Raw genomic sequence first — 18,423 nt, forward strand, 5'->3', positions numbered from 1 at the left:
CGGTCGTAGGCGAGTCCGAGCTTGATCGAATCGAAGGTTTGGTTCGGCTTGACTCGATCGAACCGGATGTCGCGTGGATTTGACTCGAGATCGAGGTCTAGTCGGAACGAGATCCGAGTCCGTTTCATTGGCTCGGGTCCCGGGGGCTGGCATCGGGTCGGATGCAGTCGGGATCCAAATCCGAGTTCGGACCCGATTGCTGGTCTTTGATTGATCCAAAGCCTTATTTATTGACCACATGACGTCCTCACGCGGTGTTTTAGGTTGGCCGCGAAACGATAGGGGTGATGGGAGGAAGCAGCGGTAGCGGCACTTGATGTACGAGTAGATTCGTATCGCCGTCGGCATGGGATCGAATTCTTCACCTCCAGGTCAGTGATTCTCCTTTTCCCCTCTTGCTGTTATCTGGATTGATTCCATCTTCCGTCGATCCGAATCTCGCGGATCCGCGTATGTAAGAATATTGTTAGGGTTTCGATCGATCGATTTGATCCCCTTTTTTGTCACGTTTGGTGGATCCAATCGTGTTTCTTGATTTGGTTTCGTTAGAATTGAGTTTTCCCGCTGGACTCGAAAGCTCCGACGATCTTGATTCCTTTTCCCGTAAGTGAATTGGTTCGATCGTATATCGTGGATTGTTGGTAGGCTTGCGTCCTTCTCTGGTTTACCTGCTGACCGTAGGAGTCGTTGATGACAGAAATTTAAGGATCTCGAGTAGTTTATATTGGAAGGTCGATCGGAGATGTTTCTCTTTTCTGGACCATGGAACTTTGATCTTTCGGAATTTAGTAATTATTAGAACTCAAGATTCATCCTTTTTGTCTTTCATCTTTACTTAATAATGCAGCAAGATGGTTCCTCCGTAGAAAAAGGCGGGATTTTAGCTTGATTTGCCTTATTTCTTTGCTTATGTCATTCGTAACTTCGATCTCATAATTCTTCTTGCTGGATCGATTGCTTCTTGTTCGAAGAGAGCTTCTGTTTCGCTGTGGAATTTTCTTTTTCGTTTACAGTGACTTTTGGCTTAAGAGTCTTATGTGCTTTACAGGTTAAGGTAAATTTTGTGGACGTTATATAAATATTACATTCTTCACACAGTTTATCTGTGTTCAAATCAGTTGCTAAACATGACTGGAACGTTTTGCAATTGCCCTTGCAGTTTCTAAAATATACTAAAACACAATATGCCAGATTGTCATAGAAACAGTAGCAAAACAACTTTAGCACCTAGTTATACTTGTAATCTGGTATGCGTGAGCATTTTGCACCATAATATGCCAGTTGGTAGATCTTTGTGGTTGGACATCATGGGTTGCACGAGCATTTTATTGGTTCTCAATTATTTGTTGGATCTTTGCTAGAATGAATTACTGGGAGATACTTATGCTGTTAAAACAACAATTATGTGGTTATACACACACACACACACATGAGAGGAAGAGTTAGAGGCTTTAATCTTTCACTCAAAATGTAAGCTCTAAGTTAGCACAGCATGTTATTTGGCGCTTGGGCATAAATGCTCCTCTGTATCTCTAGAAACTAAATATTGGATTAATTGTCTTCTCTTAAGACATTTTCTCTCTAGGAGCATGGTCGAAGTACCTGCAAGGCTTTGAGTCTGCATATCTTAGAAAATTTTGTTATTTTGTTCTATGAGGTATGTTCAGTTCTTTCTTTCTTTTTTTTGTCTGTGTGGTTCCTTGGTCTTTCTTTTCCAAATATGCACTTCTTGTTTTGATTGCTTGACAACATGAGTTTTCTATACTACATGAGGCTATTATTTTTGTATTTCAATTTTTGCTTAGTGATGAAATTGGACAAGTTCCAATTTCTGATGTTTTCACACCACATATACTACTTTGTATACTACATTGGACTTAGTTGGGTAGCTTTGGAATTGGTTGCTTATCTCCCTTCAATATTCCGTTTTGTGGCTATGTGGATGTTGATGATAAAATAAGCAACTGTTTATTCTAGAGGCTCGGAAGAGATCGTAGTAAATATGTTTTGAATTGAGTTCTCTGGGGCTTAATGTTTTGTTGTCATCATTCATGTCATGGTGGCCTCGTGATGTTGTAGATGTTACCTTAGCTTTATGTTTATGTGATTATTGTTATTCGTGGAAATAAAAACTTCTGCAGTTTGTAACCTGATTGCCTGTTTTATTGTCTCATGGTTGGTTCTACTACTGACATATCAATTGATAACTGGATAACATGCATTTTATATTTGTGTCGGTTATCATTACCTGACAATCTATTTCTTCCGTAAGATATTACTTATGTTTAGTGGAAGTGTCCTATAGTTATCATAAAGAATCATGCGAAAAATATTTGACAGCATTGAATTGATTTGGATTGTTTCACTATTCATGAATATTGATTTGGATTGTTACTTTGTTATCCTCGTTTCTAGAATTTTCCATTCTAAGGTATCTGTCTATCTGCAAGCGGGATTGGTCTGTAGCAGCTTGCCTGAGTTTTCTTTTTCTTTCTTCATTCTGTGTGTTTGTGGTGGGGTTTGGGCTGCCCACCATCCTTATCCACTCCTGCAAATGCCATTTCTTTTCTTGCATGTTAACTGTCAATTATGATTTTATTGACCACTGTTGGACTTTTTAAAGAGTATCAAATCTTCTTATAACTCTGGTGTGGTAGAACTGACAAATTTGTTTCACTAGACATTAACTAAGGCTTTTAAGTTAAGTATTATTTGACTGGCTAGCTAGGAAATATAGGCCTGGTCCGAAATTCCATACTACTTGAACTAGAGCAACCTGTGATGGGCCTAGCAGTAGCTGAGATGAAGAGGATAGTGAGAAGGAAATACAACGTGATATTCAGTATTATGCATCGATGTACTTAATACTTTGGAGGCATTAATGGCTAGCTGAACATTCAGCAACATTTGGCCTTTACTACTGTTTCAATTATATAGTTCTTCTGCTTGCTAAGAAGCATGGTTACAGTTATGATACAATCATTCTTACACAACAAGTCTTATAAAAAATGTCTAATCGTGTCCCTTAATAATATATATATTTTCACCTCTTATTGTAATTTGTACTTTGTAGCAAATATTCACAACAGCACTTCAAATACAAATATATGCCTGATGTGCCGGAAAGTGTCCAACAACTGTCGGTCTCCAACTGGACACTGTCAGACCTGTATGGTTCTGGTCTAGACCTGTATGTCCAGTTTACCTTGGTCTGTGTGCTGGTAGGTTGTCGGACCACTAATTACTGGCCGTACTGAACCATACCAGATGGTATTGCAAATCTTGATATATATCATCAGTAAGAAAATGTGTTGGTTTCATCTGCTCTCAATAGAGTTCGACTCTTGAAGACTTAGTCTGTTTCTGATCGTATGTATAAAAGATCCATCTATTTCATAATAGATGCTTGCTCCTGCATGTTGACTCCTTTGGCCACAGATCTTTCTGCTCAGCTTGGGCCCTGATTTCCTTTTCCTTGTGTGGAGATAGTGTCCCTATGATGTTTCTATTTTTCTATATATTTATATACTTGGTTTTGTGCCTCAAATGAGTTATGAAGTAGAATTGAATTGATATTAGCATGCATCTCTGCAGGTACTCTGCCACCAAAACCATGGGAGCTAGCGGGGACTACATCTGGTCCTGCACCGTTCAAGCCCCCATCTTCTGGTAGTACTAGTGATGTTGTGGAAGCATCTGGTACTGCAAAGCCAGGTGAAATTGTTCCAACCGCCGACAGGAATGTAACTGCTAACACAACTACCCTTGCAAGGCCTGTTCCTCCAAGGCCCTGGCAGAATTATGGAACTAGTTATGGAGGTAACCTGTTTGGACCTCTTTGGAACTCCTAACCTCCAGCAGTGTCATCATGGTGCTGAAGCTTCCGTTTCTAATGCAGGTTATGGTTCAAACATGTATAATTCAGGCTATGGTTCAGGCATGTATGGGGGTCTTGGAGGGTCATACGGTGGTGGCTTGTATGGTAATAATATGTACTCAGGGTACGGTGGTGGCTTTCATGGAGGTTCTGGAATGTATGGGGGTAGCATGTACAATAGTGGCCTTGGTGGCCCCATGAGTGGTTATGGGATGGGCATGGGAGGCCCGTATGGTAATCAAGATCCAAATAATCCATATGGTCCTCCATCCTCGCCACCGGGCTTCTGGATGTCCTTTCTCCGGGTGGTAAGTTGTTATTTTCGGAGCAAACTGCTTAATGAAAATTGTTATTTGTTTTCTCCTTTTTTTTGCCTATTTATACCGTGTATTTTTGGATAACTTTTGCATAATTGTGTGAGACTCATTTCATCCTTGTTCTATTTCGGACCTGATTGTGTCCTTTTGTTCTATTTTGAAACATTGTTCATAGATGCAAGGTGTGGTGAATTTCTTTGGTCGAATCTCTATTCTTATCGATCAGAACACTCAGGCTTTTCACATGTTCATGACTGCTCTCCTCCAGGTTAGCTTTCGTGGTCACTCCTGTCATCATCTTTACTCTTTCAGAAAGCTTGGATGATTCATCATCACTGTTCAATATCTGTTTCAGCTTTTTGATCGTTCGGGAATGCTATATGGTGAGCTTGCAAGATTTGTTCTAAGGATTCTGGGCATCCGGACAAGGTCTAGGAAACAGCAGCAGCTCGGACCTGGCGAACTCCCTGCTCCTGCCGGGCAGCAGTACCTCGAGGGACCAAAAGCTCCATCCGGGGCATGGGACAGTGTTTGGGGCAACGATGTCAAGGGATCTGATTAAGACCAATCCAAATTCATCAAGTCAAGAATATGGAAAACCAAATAACGGACACAAGAATATGGCCAACATGATCACATTAGCTCTGTTAAAGAGCACGTTCTTATTATCTTCATGTGGGTAATGGGCAGTGGCTATGTCTCACTCTCTCTAGTCTGTGGCATATAAGGTGTGTCTAAGCATCGATAAGTTGTTCTATAATGAAGGATGATTCCGGATTTATATGGTGTAGATGATGTCAAGTTTGATATGTTTTCCCTATGTAAAAGTTGGTGCAGCATCAGAGTTGTCAATTTTTGTTGGATACTCCACATTTATCCTGTTTTTCTTGTGCTGATTTAATTGTGGGTGGGGAATTCATGCTTCGTGGTGTGGTCTTCTTTGTCTAAACCGATAACCCGTTTATTGGCCGAGCTCGTGGCTGGAAGGGTTGTGGATTGGCGGATTGGGTCGAGTTGATTTCTGAATTCATCGGTCGGATTGAATTATATATAGATGGCGAGGGAATAGCGCGGGTCAACCCATTGATGAATTGTTCGAATTACAAGTTACGACTTTAGACGCGATTCATTCACGACTTCGTTAAGAACTCAATCCACGACGGCTACAACTACTGTTACGAACAAGGGATGGACGGGCACGTCGAAGCTGATGAAGTCTCATCGATGAAACCTATGCTTGGAAAAAAAGGCTCAGCCGCTTAAAAGCAGAAAAATAAAAATAAAATTGAGAATGAGGATCCTCTCCAACTCTAAGTGTTCTGGTTATATTTCAATTGAAATTGTATCCGTCCAATCAAGATGTATAAGATCTATACCGTTCAATGATGTACGTTCAGTGCGGTGCGACCAAGACGGTCAGAGCTTCACGGATACGGTCCATATGCGGATGATCATAAATGGACGGTAAATATTTGATGTATCAATGAAGGCACGGTTGAGATGAGAGAGTTGGACGGGTAAAAGGGACACGCTCAAATTGGAGAGGATCCTAGCCCAAAAGGCCCACACCCAGCGCTTCCTATGCCTCTCGCATCGGTGTTTCCGCCACCCACACCAGCATAACAACAGCTAACGCTCCCCACGGCCCCCCAATCCACCCTCCTCAAACGAGCAGCCGACCTGCCCTAAAGTCTCACCAATCCCGCCCTCAGACCCCTCCCACAGTCTCTGGACTCGATCTGCTTTTGGGAGATGGCAGCAGCACTGCAAACGGCGGCCCTCCTCTCGGGTTCTCCCAATCTGATCGATCCTCAGAGGTTTCGCGTCGGGCTGTTGGCAAGATCTCTTATAGGTCCGACTCTATCTACCCTTTTCCTGATTTATCGCGGTCGTGTTCCCGCTTGTTGAGTAATTTGCTTCCTTCCTTTTTCTTCGATGCCTTGCATCTTGATCCCCCTTCTCTCAGTGAAGTTATATGTGTGCTCCGGCTCTTCAATTGCGTTGATTTCGTGGGTTTTCCTGTTTCTTCTTTTTTGGAGGCAAACATGAAATCTTACTAGGATTTTCTTGTGTGACTGATTTGTAATCTAAACCTTTGGTATTGTTCGTCTTGTGCATTTCCAGGAAGGAGAGGAAGCATCTTCGTTGTCAGATCCGATGGAAGAACCTCCGGTTTCTTTAATGCTAAGTCTCGTAGTGGGAATTTCATCACGAATGCGGTTGCAGTTGAGTACTGAGTCACCTTACATTGTTCCTGTAGGATGCACTGTATTCTGTTACTGACTTATGTGTATCTTTTCTTATCCTCCATAGACTAAGGCTGATGCGTCTACAAGTTCCACCGCATCCAAACCTGGGTAAGCTGCTGTAGATATTGACATGCTGTATTCGTTGTTAGAGATTGCAATACTTTCCGCTAATCACTTGTCAATATCTTGCAAAATAGCTTGAGCCGCTAATCACTTTTATTTAATTGCTGATTGACGCCAATACTGGTGGCGTCTGGAATTTCTGTAGAAGCTTCCTCATATGCGTTGTTGTACGACTATGGAGAATGTTGTAACCTAATTTCATGTCCAGTAATGCTAATTTTTATTATGCATATTATAAACATTTTTTCCGAAATAACCAACATTAGGAAGTTAATGCTGCTAACTGAAAGAATTGTAAACCATCTGTGAGGCATAGGTAAAGGATTTTAATTCACAGTTATTGTCATTTGACACTGTGGTATTAGTCAAGATTATCATTTAGAAGATGTTGGGTGGACCACATGGTTTATATTAAAAGTGATTAATAAAAAGTTAGCTTTAAACTGGAAGAGAGAAGGGAGGCGGGAAGAGGAAGAGGGTTGATTGATCTGCCAATTCAGTTTCAATTTGCTTAGTCTCATTCTCAGATCCTACACCATGCTTGTTGACAAGGCTTTCTTTAGGAGTTAAAACTTTCCAATCCATCCCCAGGTGTCAGGTTATTGACACATTTGCCTCCTGGAAGAATGCAACTGGATGTCATAACATTGATTCATGATATTGAGAGCTTAAGATGTTGTGTTTGTTAACAATGATGGCAATTATGAGTTTGTAACAGGACTAGACACTACCACTTGCGTTTTCATGTATAGTCAGTCCTATTATTCTTATTCATCTTGATAATCATATATTCTAGATGTCTATCACTTTGCTAAGCATGAATCTTAGGTATTCTTAATCTGGAATTCTATTGCACCCTCATAGGCTTCAAGGTAAATTAATAGATGTAAACTTGATCCTTTGATCTAGTCAGTTACCTTTCTTCATTTTCGTTGCCATAGTACATAACAATCTCACCTAAGCCTGCACTAAAATTGCTTTTAGTTTTCGTGCAATTATTCTGTATTTATCAAAGAAAGAATCATTGCCAAGCTTAGGACACTATTCAACCTGTTGACAAACTATAAGCATATCTTTTATATACTTGTGTGTCATACCATCTCTTTGTCATAGGTGCTTGTACATGTGAGTTTATTGAACATATAGATCGTCTTAAAATTTGTACATAGGATCTATTTTCCTTACAAGTCAAAGCAAATTGACTCAACAACCTCGCCTTTTCTGATAAATTGTTAAATCCTGATTTGTATCTTTGTTATGGTACTGATTTCTATCTAAAAGTTACTTTTCTGGACTCATTGATGAGGCTTTACCCATCATGTATCAACTAATTAGGAACCTGAATTTCTTCTATTTATGATATAGGAAGCAATTCTTACTACAGTTTGATGCCACATCTTGACACTTGCATTTAGCAATCAAATGTATTCTAGTGAAATAATTAGGAGGGCCAAACCCACTGCATCCATGCTGCTAAACAAGATGAATATGCTGCATTAGTGTGTTATTCGCACTTGACCCAAATCCCATTAAGGCATGCTTGGTATATCTGAATATTAATTTGTACGATAAATTATTACTCTCATGCTAATTTTCATCACTTCACATGCCTTGCCACATTTCATTGCCTAATTTCCGTTAGGCATTGGCACATTCATGTGCATTGAGCCTTCAGTAATTTTGATTTTGGCTTCTGGAGTTGGAAAAAAACTGCTTACGATTGGCTGTTATCCTGGTGGAAGGAAATAAGAGGAAATAATCTAAGAATATGTCCGAACATGCTTCTCACCTGCCTGTTTCTTTGCCATGATAGGTTCTTTGCCCAAATAGAATTTTGTGGTTTTTGCCAAACATTCAACTAGAATCATGTCCGTCCTTTAGCTTATGGTTTTGGTCTCAGAGTTATGCCCTTCACTTAGCAGTCATTCTTGATGATACTAGATATAGTAATATATTATCTTGCATTTGCACCTTTGACTGATGCCCATTTCGCACAAGGTGCATCTCAGATTCATTTTGAAAATGCTTTTTCTTGTGTTCCAATCTTGTACTGTTGTGTTAAATATTTCATGCAACTGGACTGTCATGTTGTTTGTATCATATTAAGATTCACTCTTTCTTTCCAGGCCCTTTTCTGCAAGGTTCTGATTCAGTTTTTGTTTTGTAAATCTTAGACATGAGCTACTATTGTTCGAGGCTTTACGGGAGGGACTCGAAGAAGAGATGGACCGAGATCCTCACGTTTGTGTCATGGGCGAAGATGTGGGTCATTATGGTGGCTCATACAAGGTGACCAAAGGACTGGCTACAAAATATGGAGATCTGAGGGTCCTTGATACCCCCATTGCGGAGAACTCTTTCACGGGCATGGGCATTGGAGCGGCAATGACAGGCTTAAGACCTATTGTTGAAGGAATGAATATGGGTTTCCTCCTGCTGGCGTATAACCAGATTTCGAACAACTGTGGTATGCTTCATTATACTTCTGGTGGCCAGTTCAAAATCCCAATAGTTATCAGAGGGCCTGGAGGTGTTGGGAGGCAACTTGGTGCAGAACACTCACAGCGCCTGGAGTCATACTTCCAGTCGATCCCGGGCCTGCAAATGGTTGCCTGCTCGACACCATACAATGCTAAGGGGCTTATGAAAGCAGCAATAAGGAGTGAGAACCCTGTGGTGCTGTTTGAGCATGTGCTGCTGTATAATTTGAAGGAGAGGATCCCAGATGAGGAGTATGTGCTTTGTTTGGAGGAAGCAGAGATGGTGCGGCCAGGAGAGCATGTTACGATCCTCACATATTCACGAATGAGATATCATGTGATGCAGGCCGTGAAGACGCTGGTGAACAAAGGCTACGACCCTGAGGTCATTGACATCAGGTCATTGAAGCCGTTTGATCTTTATACCATTGGGAATTCTGTGAAGAAGACACATCGTGTGTTGATTGTGGAGGAGTGCATGAGGACAGGAGGAATAGGTTCAAGTCTTAGGGCAGCCATCATCGACAATTTCTGGGACTACTTGGATGCTCCAATCATGTGCTTGTCATCACAGGATGTACCGACACCTTATGCTGGGACTTTGGAGGAGTGGACTGTGGTACAGCCAGCACAGATTGTAGCCGCAGTTGAGCAGCTCTGCCAATAAAAGGTGCTTCTAATATCTACTACTTGTTCTCGTGTGATCTGAGCTTGTTTCCGAATTATTTTCCGAAACTTACGGTTGAATCGTTTTAGTAGTACGTTCATGATTTTCCTAATTATATGTTGTAGCAAAAGCATATGTTATTTTCAGTAAGGTTGTTATGCGGACATTAGCTGGAAATAATGGTTCTTAGTTTGTAATGGCAACTTCATATTTGATTCATATTACAAAAACATGAGTAGGGAGGGATTCATGACCTTGTTAACATGGTGTTTAATGACTCGAGTCCATTGCTAATCAATTTAAGCTGTGGGATTTCTAAAAGCACACAAGTTTATTTTCTAGGAGGTGCAAGCTTTGTACTTAAAATATAATTGCCATCTGCTACTAATCTTCTTGTAATGCCTCGAAGCTTTATGAACTGTTGATAACTTGTTCTGTATCATCCTTTCAGATCCAAAAGAAGAAAATAGAGGACTTTGCTTTATCTTGATCATTATTTGCTTGATGGTGTCGCGTTCTGATATCTTTAGCAGTCTTTTTTCTTTTTTTGCCCGTTTTAGAGAGAGAGAGAGAGAGAGAGAGAGAGAGAGTATTGGCTAACACCATAGGTTGGCAAAGAGAAATCTTCCACTACTACTATTTTAGTAGAGCCATAAGGAGACGTCAAGCGCTTGGTCGTGTCTTTTACCAGTGGAAGTAGCTGAAGGACTGGGCACATAGCGGTGGTATGATAAGGGAAATATGACACGTCCATGTGTTATCCTTATCCAGTGGATACATGACTTGCTGCTACCATTCATGTTGGCAACACGTCAGGATCGTCGTTGACGGGCGCTGGAAAAGGGTGGGTGGTTGGATGCGATATGTTGAACGAACCTGTTTCCTATTCCTGATGACGAACTAAGAGTACCAATTTTTCTTATTTTATTTTCTTTCTGGAAAAGAAAAAAATATTATTAAGTTAATTTTTTTTGAATATATAAATATATTATTAATTGGGAGAAAAATATGATTTGTTCAACTTTTGTATCAAACTGTATAATTATATTAAAAAACATTGATACTTTTTCATCTTTTTGATGAGATTCTTTTATGCATATTAACAAAAAATTACATATAAAGGAACTTAATAGTTAACATGATATAAATACCATGTAAAAGTATTATAATTTTATTAATATATAATCTGATGAGTTTATCACAAATTTGATGTCGAGAGATGAGTGACGAGATAATACAAAAAAGAATTATATTAGGGGTATACCCGATGAGGCCCCTTCGATGTTTAAATCAGTAAACGGCTTGGAGTATTCGATTAAGTGCCAAATACGAAAGGTATCAGAGAGGGGGTCGACGATATATATGATCATGTAGTGTCAAATCTATGGAACTTGGGGTAATGATTTGTTAGTGTAAACAACTTTATGCCGTGGCCTCGAGGCCGACGCGGCTTGGTTGGGATCCGAATATCGGGGATCTCTCCGGGGTGTCCCTCGAGCCCGTGGGGTCGTCGTCTCCTCCGGGTAAGAACTCGTCTGCTCGTCCGGCGGTCGGTCCGGTGCGGGGTCGCCATCTCCTCCGGGCAAGAACTCCTCGTCTGCTCGTCCGGCGGGGACCCTTGGCTTCGCACTTACACAAAGGTCGGGTCGGGGTGCTCGACCCGACCCCTCCGACGATCAAGTCAGTGGATGTGGAGGGGGTTTCAGGAGAAGAAGTGTTTTGGTGTCTCCCCTTGTCCCTAATGAACGAGAGGATATTTATAGGGAAGCTTACTGTTGTTTGATGTGCCCGCCTGTAGGAGGTAGGCTGATTGCGTCTGAAATTGGTTTGGCGTAGCGTGAAGAACCAAGCCTGAGTAGGTGTTAATGCGCCTCGGCCTATGTTCCGGTCCGTTTGACCGGGTGCCGTCGCGTCGTCCAAGGCGTGAGGCGTCATCTGACGTCAGCCGGGTCTTATCATAATTACTATCCTCATCATATTCCCCCCCGAAAAGAAGCTATGCGTCGGTCGTTGTAACGGGAGTCCGAGGCATGACTTTATCTTTCAGATGGGTTGGCCGCGCAGGCGCGGTCTCGGGAAGCATGGAGCCGAGGAGCACGACGCAGGCGGGCTAGCCACGCAGGTGTGTCTCGGGAAGATGACGTCAAGGAGCACGACGCAGGCGGGCTGGCCGCGCAGGTGTGTCTCGGGCATCATGCTGTCGAGGAGCATGACACAGGCGGGCTGGCCGCGCAAGTGTGTCTCGGGAACATGGAGCCGAGGAGCACGACGTAGGCGAGCTGGCCGCGCAGGTGTGGTCTCGGGCATCATGCTGCCGAGGAGAACGACGTAGGCGGGTTGGCCGCATAGGTGTGTCTCGAGAACATGGAGTCGAGGAGCACGACGCAGGCGGGCTAGCCACGCAGGTGTGGTCTCGGGCATCATGCTGCCGAGGGAAGTGGCTCGGGTCGAGGGACACGACTCAGGCGGGCAGGCCACGCTGAGGTGGACTCGGGCAGTCTATGTCCGAGGGATCTGATAAAGGCCAAAGGATGTGACTCAGGCGGACAGGCCGAGTGAGGTGGAGTCGAGCAGTGCATGGCCGAGGGAAGTGGCTCGGGCCGAGAGACAACTCAGGCGGGCAGGCCGCGCTGAGGTGGACTCGGGTAGTCCGTGGCCGAGGGAAGTGACTCGGGCGGGTAGGCCGCGCTGAGGTGGACTCGGGCAGTCTTCGGTCGAGGGAAGTGGCTCGGGTCGAGGGACACGACTCAAGCGGGCAGGCCGCGCTGAGGTGGACTTTGGCAGTGCATGGCCGAGGGAAGTGACTCGGGCCGAGAGACAACTCAGGCGGGTAGGCCGCGCTGAGGTGGACTCGGGTAGTCTTCGGCCGAGCCGTGTAGATTCAGAAGGGTTTAAGCCGGGGCCAACCGCGAGCCGAGAGGGGGTCAGGTAGATACTAAACCTTCGCTCAAAAGAGACTGAGGCAGGGCTTGGATTTCTTTCCATGAGGACTACATCCGGTAGTTGCCGCGGGTACATGACCTCTCTTATGGAGCCCGCGGTCGGAGGTCGTCCCTTCTCCTCACGGCCGCCCAGGCTTCGGCTGCGATGTACCGGTTAGCCCGCTGGAGCATCTCTGGCACCGTAATGGGAGGTCGCTCCGTGAGGGACCAGAGGAATCTGGAAGGTCGCAGGCCTATCACAAACGCCTGCACTAACAGAGAGGGGTGACTGTCCGGCAAGCCCCGAATTTGCGTGGCAAAGCGATCCACAAAATGTGAGAGGGGTTCATCCTCCCTTTGTTTGAGTCCGAGGAGCAGTGCTGCGAAGGGCTTTGGCCGTGCATAGGCTACGAAGTGGAGCTCGAAGTCATTGGCGAGCTGGCCGAAGGAAGCAATCGTTCCGGGCTTCAAGCCGCCATACCATGCGTGGGCCAGTCCTCTTAGAGTGGTAGGAAACGCTCTGCACATCAGGGCCTCAGAGGTTCCGTATAGCGCCATTTGGGCGCGAAAAGTAGCTACATGATCCGCTGGGTCAGTGGAGCCATGGTAAGCGTCTAGAGAGGGAAGCTGGAAGTCCGGGGGGACTGTTAGATCCCGTATCTCGGGTGAGAAGGGAGACCCTCGGTGTGGGTCCTCCCCAAGCTCTCCCTTGGACCTGCGAACCTCTTTCTGGACCTCGTCGAGTCGCTGGCTGACGAAGCACAACTGGGCCCGCAGAGAGTCCGAAGAGAGTGCCTCGGGTTCCGGGCGACGGCTCGGGTTTGCCATCGCTGGATCCCCAAGTGGGGCCGGTCGGACCCGAGGCGAAGTGGGGGGCTCTGGTAGTGTCACGTGGGCCCGAACGGGCGCTTCACATTGTCGCAGTGGTTCGATCACAGGCGGGTGCGCCAGATGAGAAACGAGCGGGATAATGGTTTGCACCATTTCCATCAGAGCTCGGACTTGACGAGCGAGGTCCTGAAAGGCCTCAGGTGACACGGGCGTTGAGTCGGCTGGGGCGCCATCGGGCGGCGACAAGCTCGGGTCGTTGAATATTCATCAATATCGTTCGGAGGTCGTGGTGGGGTGTTCGTCACGATGGTGTCCGTGCGGGGGATGTTCCCCCGAGGCTTCGGTCGGGTGTGACCTCTCAGCCGCGGGCTCATCTGAGCCGCTCGGGTGATCACCCGACATTCCGGGCCCTCTTTCTAGCGCCAATTTGTTAGTGTAAACAACTTTATGCCGTGGCCTCGGGGCCGACGCGGCTTGGTTGGGGTCCGAATATCGAGGATCTCTCCGGGGCGTCCCTCGAGCCCGCGGGGTCGGTCCGGTGCGGGGTCGCCATCTCCTCCGGGCAGGAACTCCTCGTCCGCTCGTCCGGCGGGGACCCTCGGCTTCGCACCTGCACAAAGGTCGGGTCGGGGTGCTCGACCCGACCCATCCGACGATCAAGTCAGTGGATGTGGAGGGGGTTTCAGGAGAAGTGTTTTGGTGTCTCCCCTTATCCCTGATGAACGAGAGGATATTTATAGGGAAGCTTACTATTGTTTGATGTGCCCGCCTGCAGGAGGCAGGCTGATTGCATCTAAAATTGGTTTGGCGTGGCGTGAAGAACCGAGCCTGAGTAGGTGTTAATACGCCTCGGCCTGTGTTTCGGTCCGTTTGACCTGGTGTCGTCGCGTCGTCTGAGGCGTGAGGCGTCATCTGACGTCAGCCGAGTCTTATCATAATTACTATCCTCATCATGATCAGTCATCATATATCAATTTTTATAGGAATGAGTCAATCGCCATATCACTTAAAGGGTAATGGTATGTCGCTTGTCTGTTGTCAAAATGTTGACCATATAGTGATGAGGTGTCAGTTGCACAATGTTGGGTGTTGGCCACGTGGTCTTGAGGTGTGGTGCTAAGTTATTAGTTATCTTTATATTATTACTCTCATATCACTTGCCCTCAATTGTGTCTTGACGTATGTAGTGGAGTTAAGGCACAATGAAGGTTTAGTTTGACCGTCGACTAAAAGGTCAATTTGGTCATATTATTATCAAAAGGAGTTAAGGCACAATGAAGGTTTAGTTTGACCGTCGACTAAAAGGTCAATTTGGTCATATTATTATCAAAAGGAGTGTTTTGGGTTGATTCAATCATATTATCGTTGAAAGTAACACTTTAAGTTGATTTAGTCGTATCATCATTAATAGAAACGCTTTGGGTCAATTCAATCGTGTTGTCGTAGAAATGGTCACTTTAGGCTAATTCAAATACGTTGTCAAAAGGAGTGCTCTAGGCCAATTCGATTGCGTTTTTTTTTTTTTTTTTGTCAAAGTAGCACTTTGGATTGATTTGATCACATTATCATCGAAAAGGAGTCGTTTAGGCCAATTCAGTCACACTATTATTGAAAGGAGAGCTTTGAGTTGATTTGATCGTGTTCTCATCGTAAGGAATGCTTTAGGCCCAATCGATTATATTATTGTTAAAAGGACTTTGGGTTGATTCCATTGTATTTTTCATCAAAAGGAATGCTTTGGGTCGATTTAATTGCGCTATCATTGAAGGAATCGTTTCGGGCCAACTCTATCCCACTATCTTTGGAAGGAACACTTTTGGTCGATTCAATCGCACTATCGTTAAAAGGAACACTTTATGTCGATTTGTTATGTTATCATCGAAATGAGCACTTTGGATTGATTCAATTTTGGGTTGATTCAACTGCAATGTTATCATAAAGAACGTTTTGAGTTGATTTGGCCACACTACTGTTGGAGATGCTTATGAGCTAATTTAGCCTATCTTATTGTTAAGAGACACTTCTGGGTTGCTTTGGCCTACATCGATGTCGAGGGATGTTTTTGGACTAAGTTAACCGGGTCATTATCAAGGATGCTTTATGATAGGATTTAGCCACATTATTGTAGGAGATTTTTTTGTTGGATTTGATAGCCAGAAGATTGGTCGACGTGTCAAAAATCGAACTTCGTGTTAAAAGGTTCGAGCATCGTCCCAGAAGGATCGAATATTATGTCAACAGATTAGAATGTCATAAAAAAGTCAACATATCAGTATAATAGACGATATGTCGAATGAAAGAGCGATGTGTCGGAGATTCGAATTAAGTATTGAAAGATCGGACGATATGTTGGAATAGCGTACAACATGCTGAAAGCTTCATAAATGTGCTCGATATGTGGTTGATTTGTCAAAGTCTTAATCAAGGTCATTATATGTTAATTTAAATTAGTATTGGGCCAAAACATTACCAAACTTGTCGAGAAAGCTATTAGGCTTGAAGCCGGTTCGAATTAGGCTTGTTAGAAAAGGCCAAACCGATGGCTTAAACCAGGCCCAAGTGGTGGTATCGTTACGCCCAAACAGTAGTACTACTTGAGTTAGCCAACAAGCACTATTTGTGCTTTGTTAGCCTTTCTCTCTTGATACGCGTGGTTTTTAGTTTTGCGTTTTGATTTATATACCAATCTTCGCACGACGATAAATTTTTTTTTTGAGAATTCTATGATTTTTATTTTCTGTTCTTCTTGATGCTTTGATCTGATTTCCCAACAATAACAAGACGTCGTTGACCACATGGTGTTCGTGTGTGAACAATGTTGCTAAGATATCGATTATAAGGCATTGAGGTGTCAACGATCCTTTTTATGCTCATTTTAAGATTATGCATGTGATTTATCTTATCAACATTGTTGCTAAGATATCGATTATAAGTCAGATACAGCATTACCAACAAATATTTTAGGCATACAAAAAAAACTAGAGCAATACTATGAACATCCAACCTAAGATAGAAGAGTCCAGTATACTAGAAAACTCAAATTTATTATTATTTCTGACAATTTCTTTCCTAATTTTCTCTCTATCTTTAGTTACATCGTTAATCCTAGACAGTTAGTTAATCTTGTTCCAAAACCATCACAACATTTTGATATTTATTTTTGTCTTTTGTTGTAGTATCTTACCTAATCATTCATAAATAAATACATTGATATTAATTTTCAATTATCTTACGTATTCACCTCAACATTCTTGCCCTAATCCCTTACGTTAATTTCCTCGCCCAAGTCACTACAACTGGGAACAACACATCTCCAAGGCAGGCCAGACGCTGTCCAAACCAATGTTTCTGCGCTACCGCAGGTCATGCAATTTGGGCCTTCAAATGTCCAATAGCCCAATAAATCTCGATTTGGCAACGTTGCCCTGATGACTCTCAAAATCTCGATTTGGTACAGCTTTCAGTAATTTACCAAACCAATTTTGGTGACAGTGTATGGGACATACAATATACCAAAGTAGCAGACTTGTTTCCTGCATTCCGGCTCACAAGGTTTCACAGCTGGGCCTGAACTCATGCCTCACCGGGCCAGCAGATTTATATCTGACAGTTGCAGGTTACCAACCATTGAGGAACAACTATGTCTAAATTCTAACTAACTGTTATCATTATATATCCAACGATCAAATCTCGACTCACTAAAGATAGAAGAGGAGAGAGAGGTACCTGTGGTGGGAGAGCAGAGAAGGACTCTCATCACATGGAGGGTGCACCCACTAACCGGACAAGTTCGTAAATGGGATGGCTTTCTCATGTCACTGCCAAAATGAACTGCAATCGCAAGCGGGGTGGGTCTACTGCTTGCCTTTGCTGCAGCCAATCCAGCAGACATCACTGCATTCGAACCATGTCGCTCGTTCTGATGGAACCATATGAACAAGCAGTCGACAAGAATCTCCAAATGCACATGAAGCCATCATCAAAAGAAACATCAGCAGCAATGCCGGGCTTCAATCATTGGCAGCAGCTGCCCGCGTCTCATCCAACCCCCACCCCCACCAATGGCGACGCGAAACCTCAGCCGTCTCTGACCGCACTTCCCACCCCTTAATTGATCCGACGCTAGTAAATTCCTTCCCAGCAGGACCAACCAAACCCAAAGCACCACTTGCTAATTGTGGCATTGCATCGAACAGCTGATCGACGCAACCAAGGTCGCGAGTGGCCGATGGCACCTTCGACAGCGAAACCGACCGTAGCAGAGAAGAACTCAGGTGAAGCGCGACCGATGGCGGCGTGACTCACACGCCGGGGAACCGTATTCAACTCCCTCCACGCAAACAGATACGTCCATCTAACCTTATCCGATCCATCAAATGGGGGTCAGGAAGGATTTAGATGGAAAAGGATGGCGATCGAGTGCATACCTAAATATGATGGCAATGGATTGGATTGGCCCCCAATAATTGGGAGACGCAGAAATATCGGAGCACAAGTGGGAATGTGGCGGAGTGCGACTGGTTATGGGACGGTGGCGAGGGGGGATATTGGACCATACAAGACGTGGCATCGTCTGCTTGAAGGAAGGGAGATGGGCGACGGCACCGTGTGAGAGCCACCTTCGCTGCCAACGACGTCGCCACAGAGAACCAAATGAAGAGCGCGTCGAGGCCATGATGGTTCCCCTACCTCGGGGGACGGAGAGAGGGTGGACTCTCCGCCCCGTGTCGCACCTCCCTACCTCGGGAGGGAGACAGTCAACTCTTTCACCTTTTGGTGCACAGATTAAATTAAATCTTATTTGATTTTAAATATAATAAAATGAAGATTCCACCATAAATAATAATGATAATAATAATAATATCATCAAGAATTCTGTTCAGAGAGATTGTCTTTCATTTTGTTTTTGAGTGAAGATGAGATTTGTTTTTTCAGATAATTCAAATGATATTTCAAAA

The 18,423-nt window shown here is 44.1% G+C and overlaps 2 protein-coding genes and 1 long non-coding RNA gene across 4 annotated transcripts; 2 read left to right on the top strand and 1 right to left on the bottom strand.

The window, feature by feature from the left end:
- The first annotated feature begins 245 nt into the window (after nt 1-245).
- LOC103983526 (peroxisomal membrane protein 13) lies at nt 246-5,064 on the top strand. The gene is made up of 5 exons (XM_009400740.3): nt 246-371; nt 3,595-3,819; nt 3,899-4,185; nt 4,370-4,462; nt 4,550-5,064. The coding sequence occupies exons 1-5, from the start codon at nt 347-349 to the stop codon at nt 4,754-4,756; spliced, it is 837 nt and encodes a 278-aa protein (XP_009399015.2). The 5' UTR covers nt 246-346; the 3' UTR covers nt 4,757-5,064.
- A 704-nt stretch (nt 5,065-5,768) lies between these two features.
- On the top strand, nt 5,769-9,975 carry LOC103983525 (pyruvate dehydrogenase E1 component subunit beta). The gene is made up of 4 exons (XM_009400739.3): nt 5,769-6,046; nt 6,319-6,419; nt 6,508-6,551; nt 8,741-9,975. The coding sequence occupies exons 1-4, from the start codon at nt 5,947-5,949 to the stop codon at nt 9,711-9,713; spliced, it is 1,218 nt and encodes a 405-aa protein (XP_009399014.2). The 5' UTR covers nt 5,769-5,946; the 3' UTR covers nt 9,714-9,975.
- Nucleotides 9,976-17,108: 7,133 nt separating this feature from the next.
- LOC135612063 (uncharacterized) lies at nt 17,109-18,221 on the bottom strand. Of its 2 annotated transcripts, none has more exons than XR_010486741.1 (2): nt 17,893-18,221; nt 17,109-17,819 (listed from the first exon to the last, which is right to left on the bottom strand). It is a non-coding gene; the product is annotated as an uncharacterized LOC135612063 (long non-coding RNA). The 2 variants fall into 2 exon arrangements; XR_010486742.1 differs by having other exon boundaries at nt 17,109-17,824.
- Between the last annotated feature and the right edge of the window lie 202 nt (nt 18,222-18,423).

The sequence above is a fragment of the Musa acuminata genome, chromosome BXJ2-5, assembly GCF_036884655.1.
Source record: "Musa acuminata AAA Group cultivar baxijiao chromosome BXJ2-5, Cavendish_Baxijiao_AAA, whole genome shotgun sequence".
Taxonomy (NCBI): Eukaryota; Viridiplantae; Streptophyta; class Magnoliopsida; order Zingiberales; family Musaceae; genus Musa; species Musa acuminata.

Coding starts and splice junctions, on each gene's coding strand:
- LOC103983525 (XM_009400739.3), top strand. CDS start 5,947: ATGGCAGCAGCACTGCAAACGGCGGCCCTCCTCTCGGGTTCTCCCAAT. Junction 6,420..6,507: donor TCATCACGAATGCGGTTGCA/GTTGAGTACTGA, acceptor TATCCTCCATAG/ACTAAGGCTGATGCGTCTAC. Junction 6,552..8,740: donor TCCACCGCATCCAAACCTGG/GTAAGCTGCTGT, acceptor TGTAAATCTTAG/ACATGAGCTACTATTGTTCG.
- LOC103983526 (XM_009400740.3), top strand. CDS start 347: ATGGGATCGAATTCTTCACCTCCAG. Junction 372..3,594: donor ATCGAATTCTTCACCTCCAG/GTCAGTGATTCT, acceptor GCATCTCTGCAG/GTACTCTGCCACCAAAACCA. Junction 4,463..4,549: donor TCATGACTGCTCTCCTCCAG/GTTAGCTTTCGT, acceptor TATCTGTTTCAG/CTTTTTGATCGTTCGGGAAT.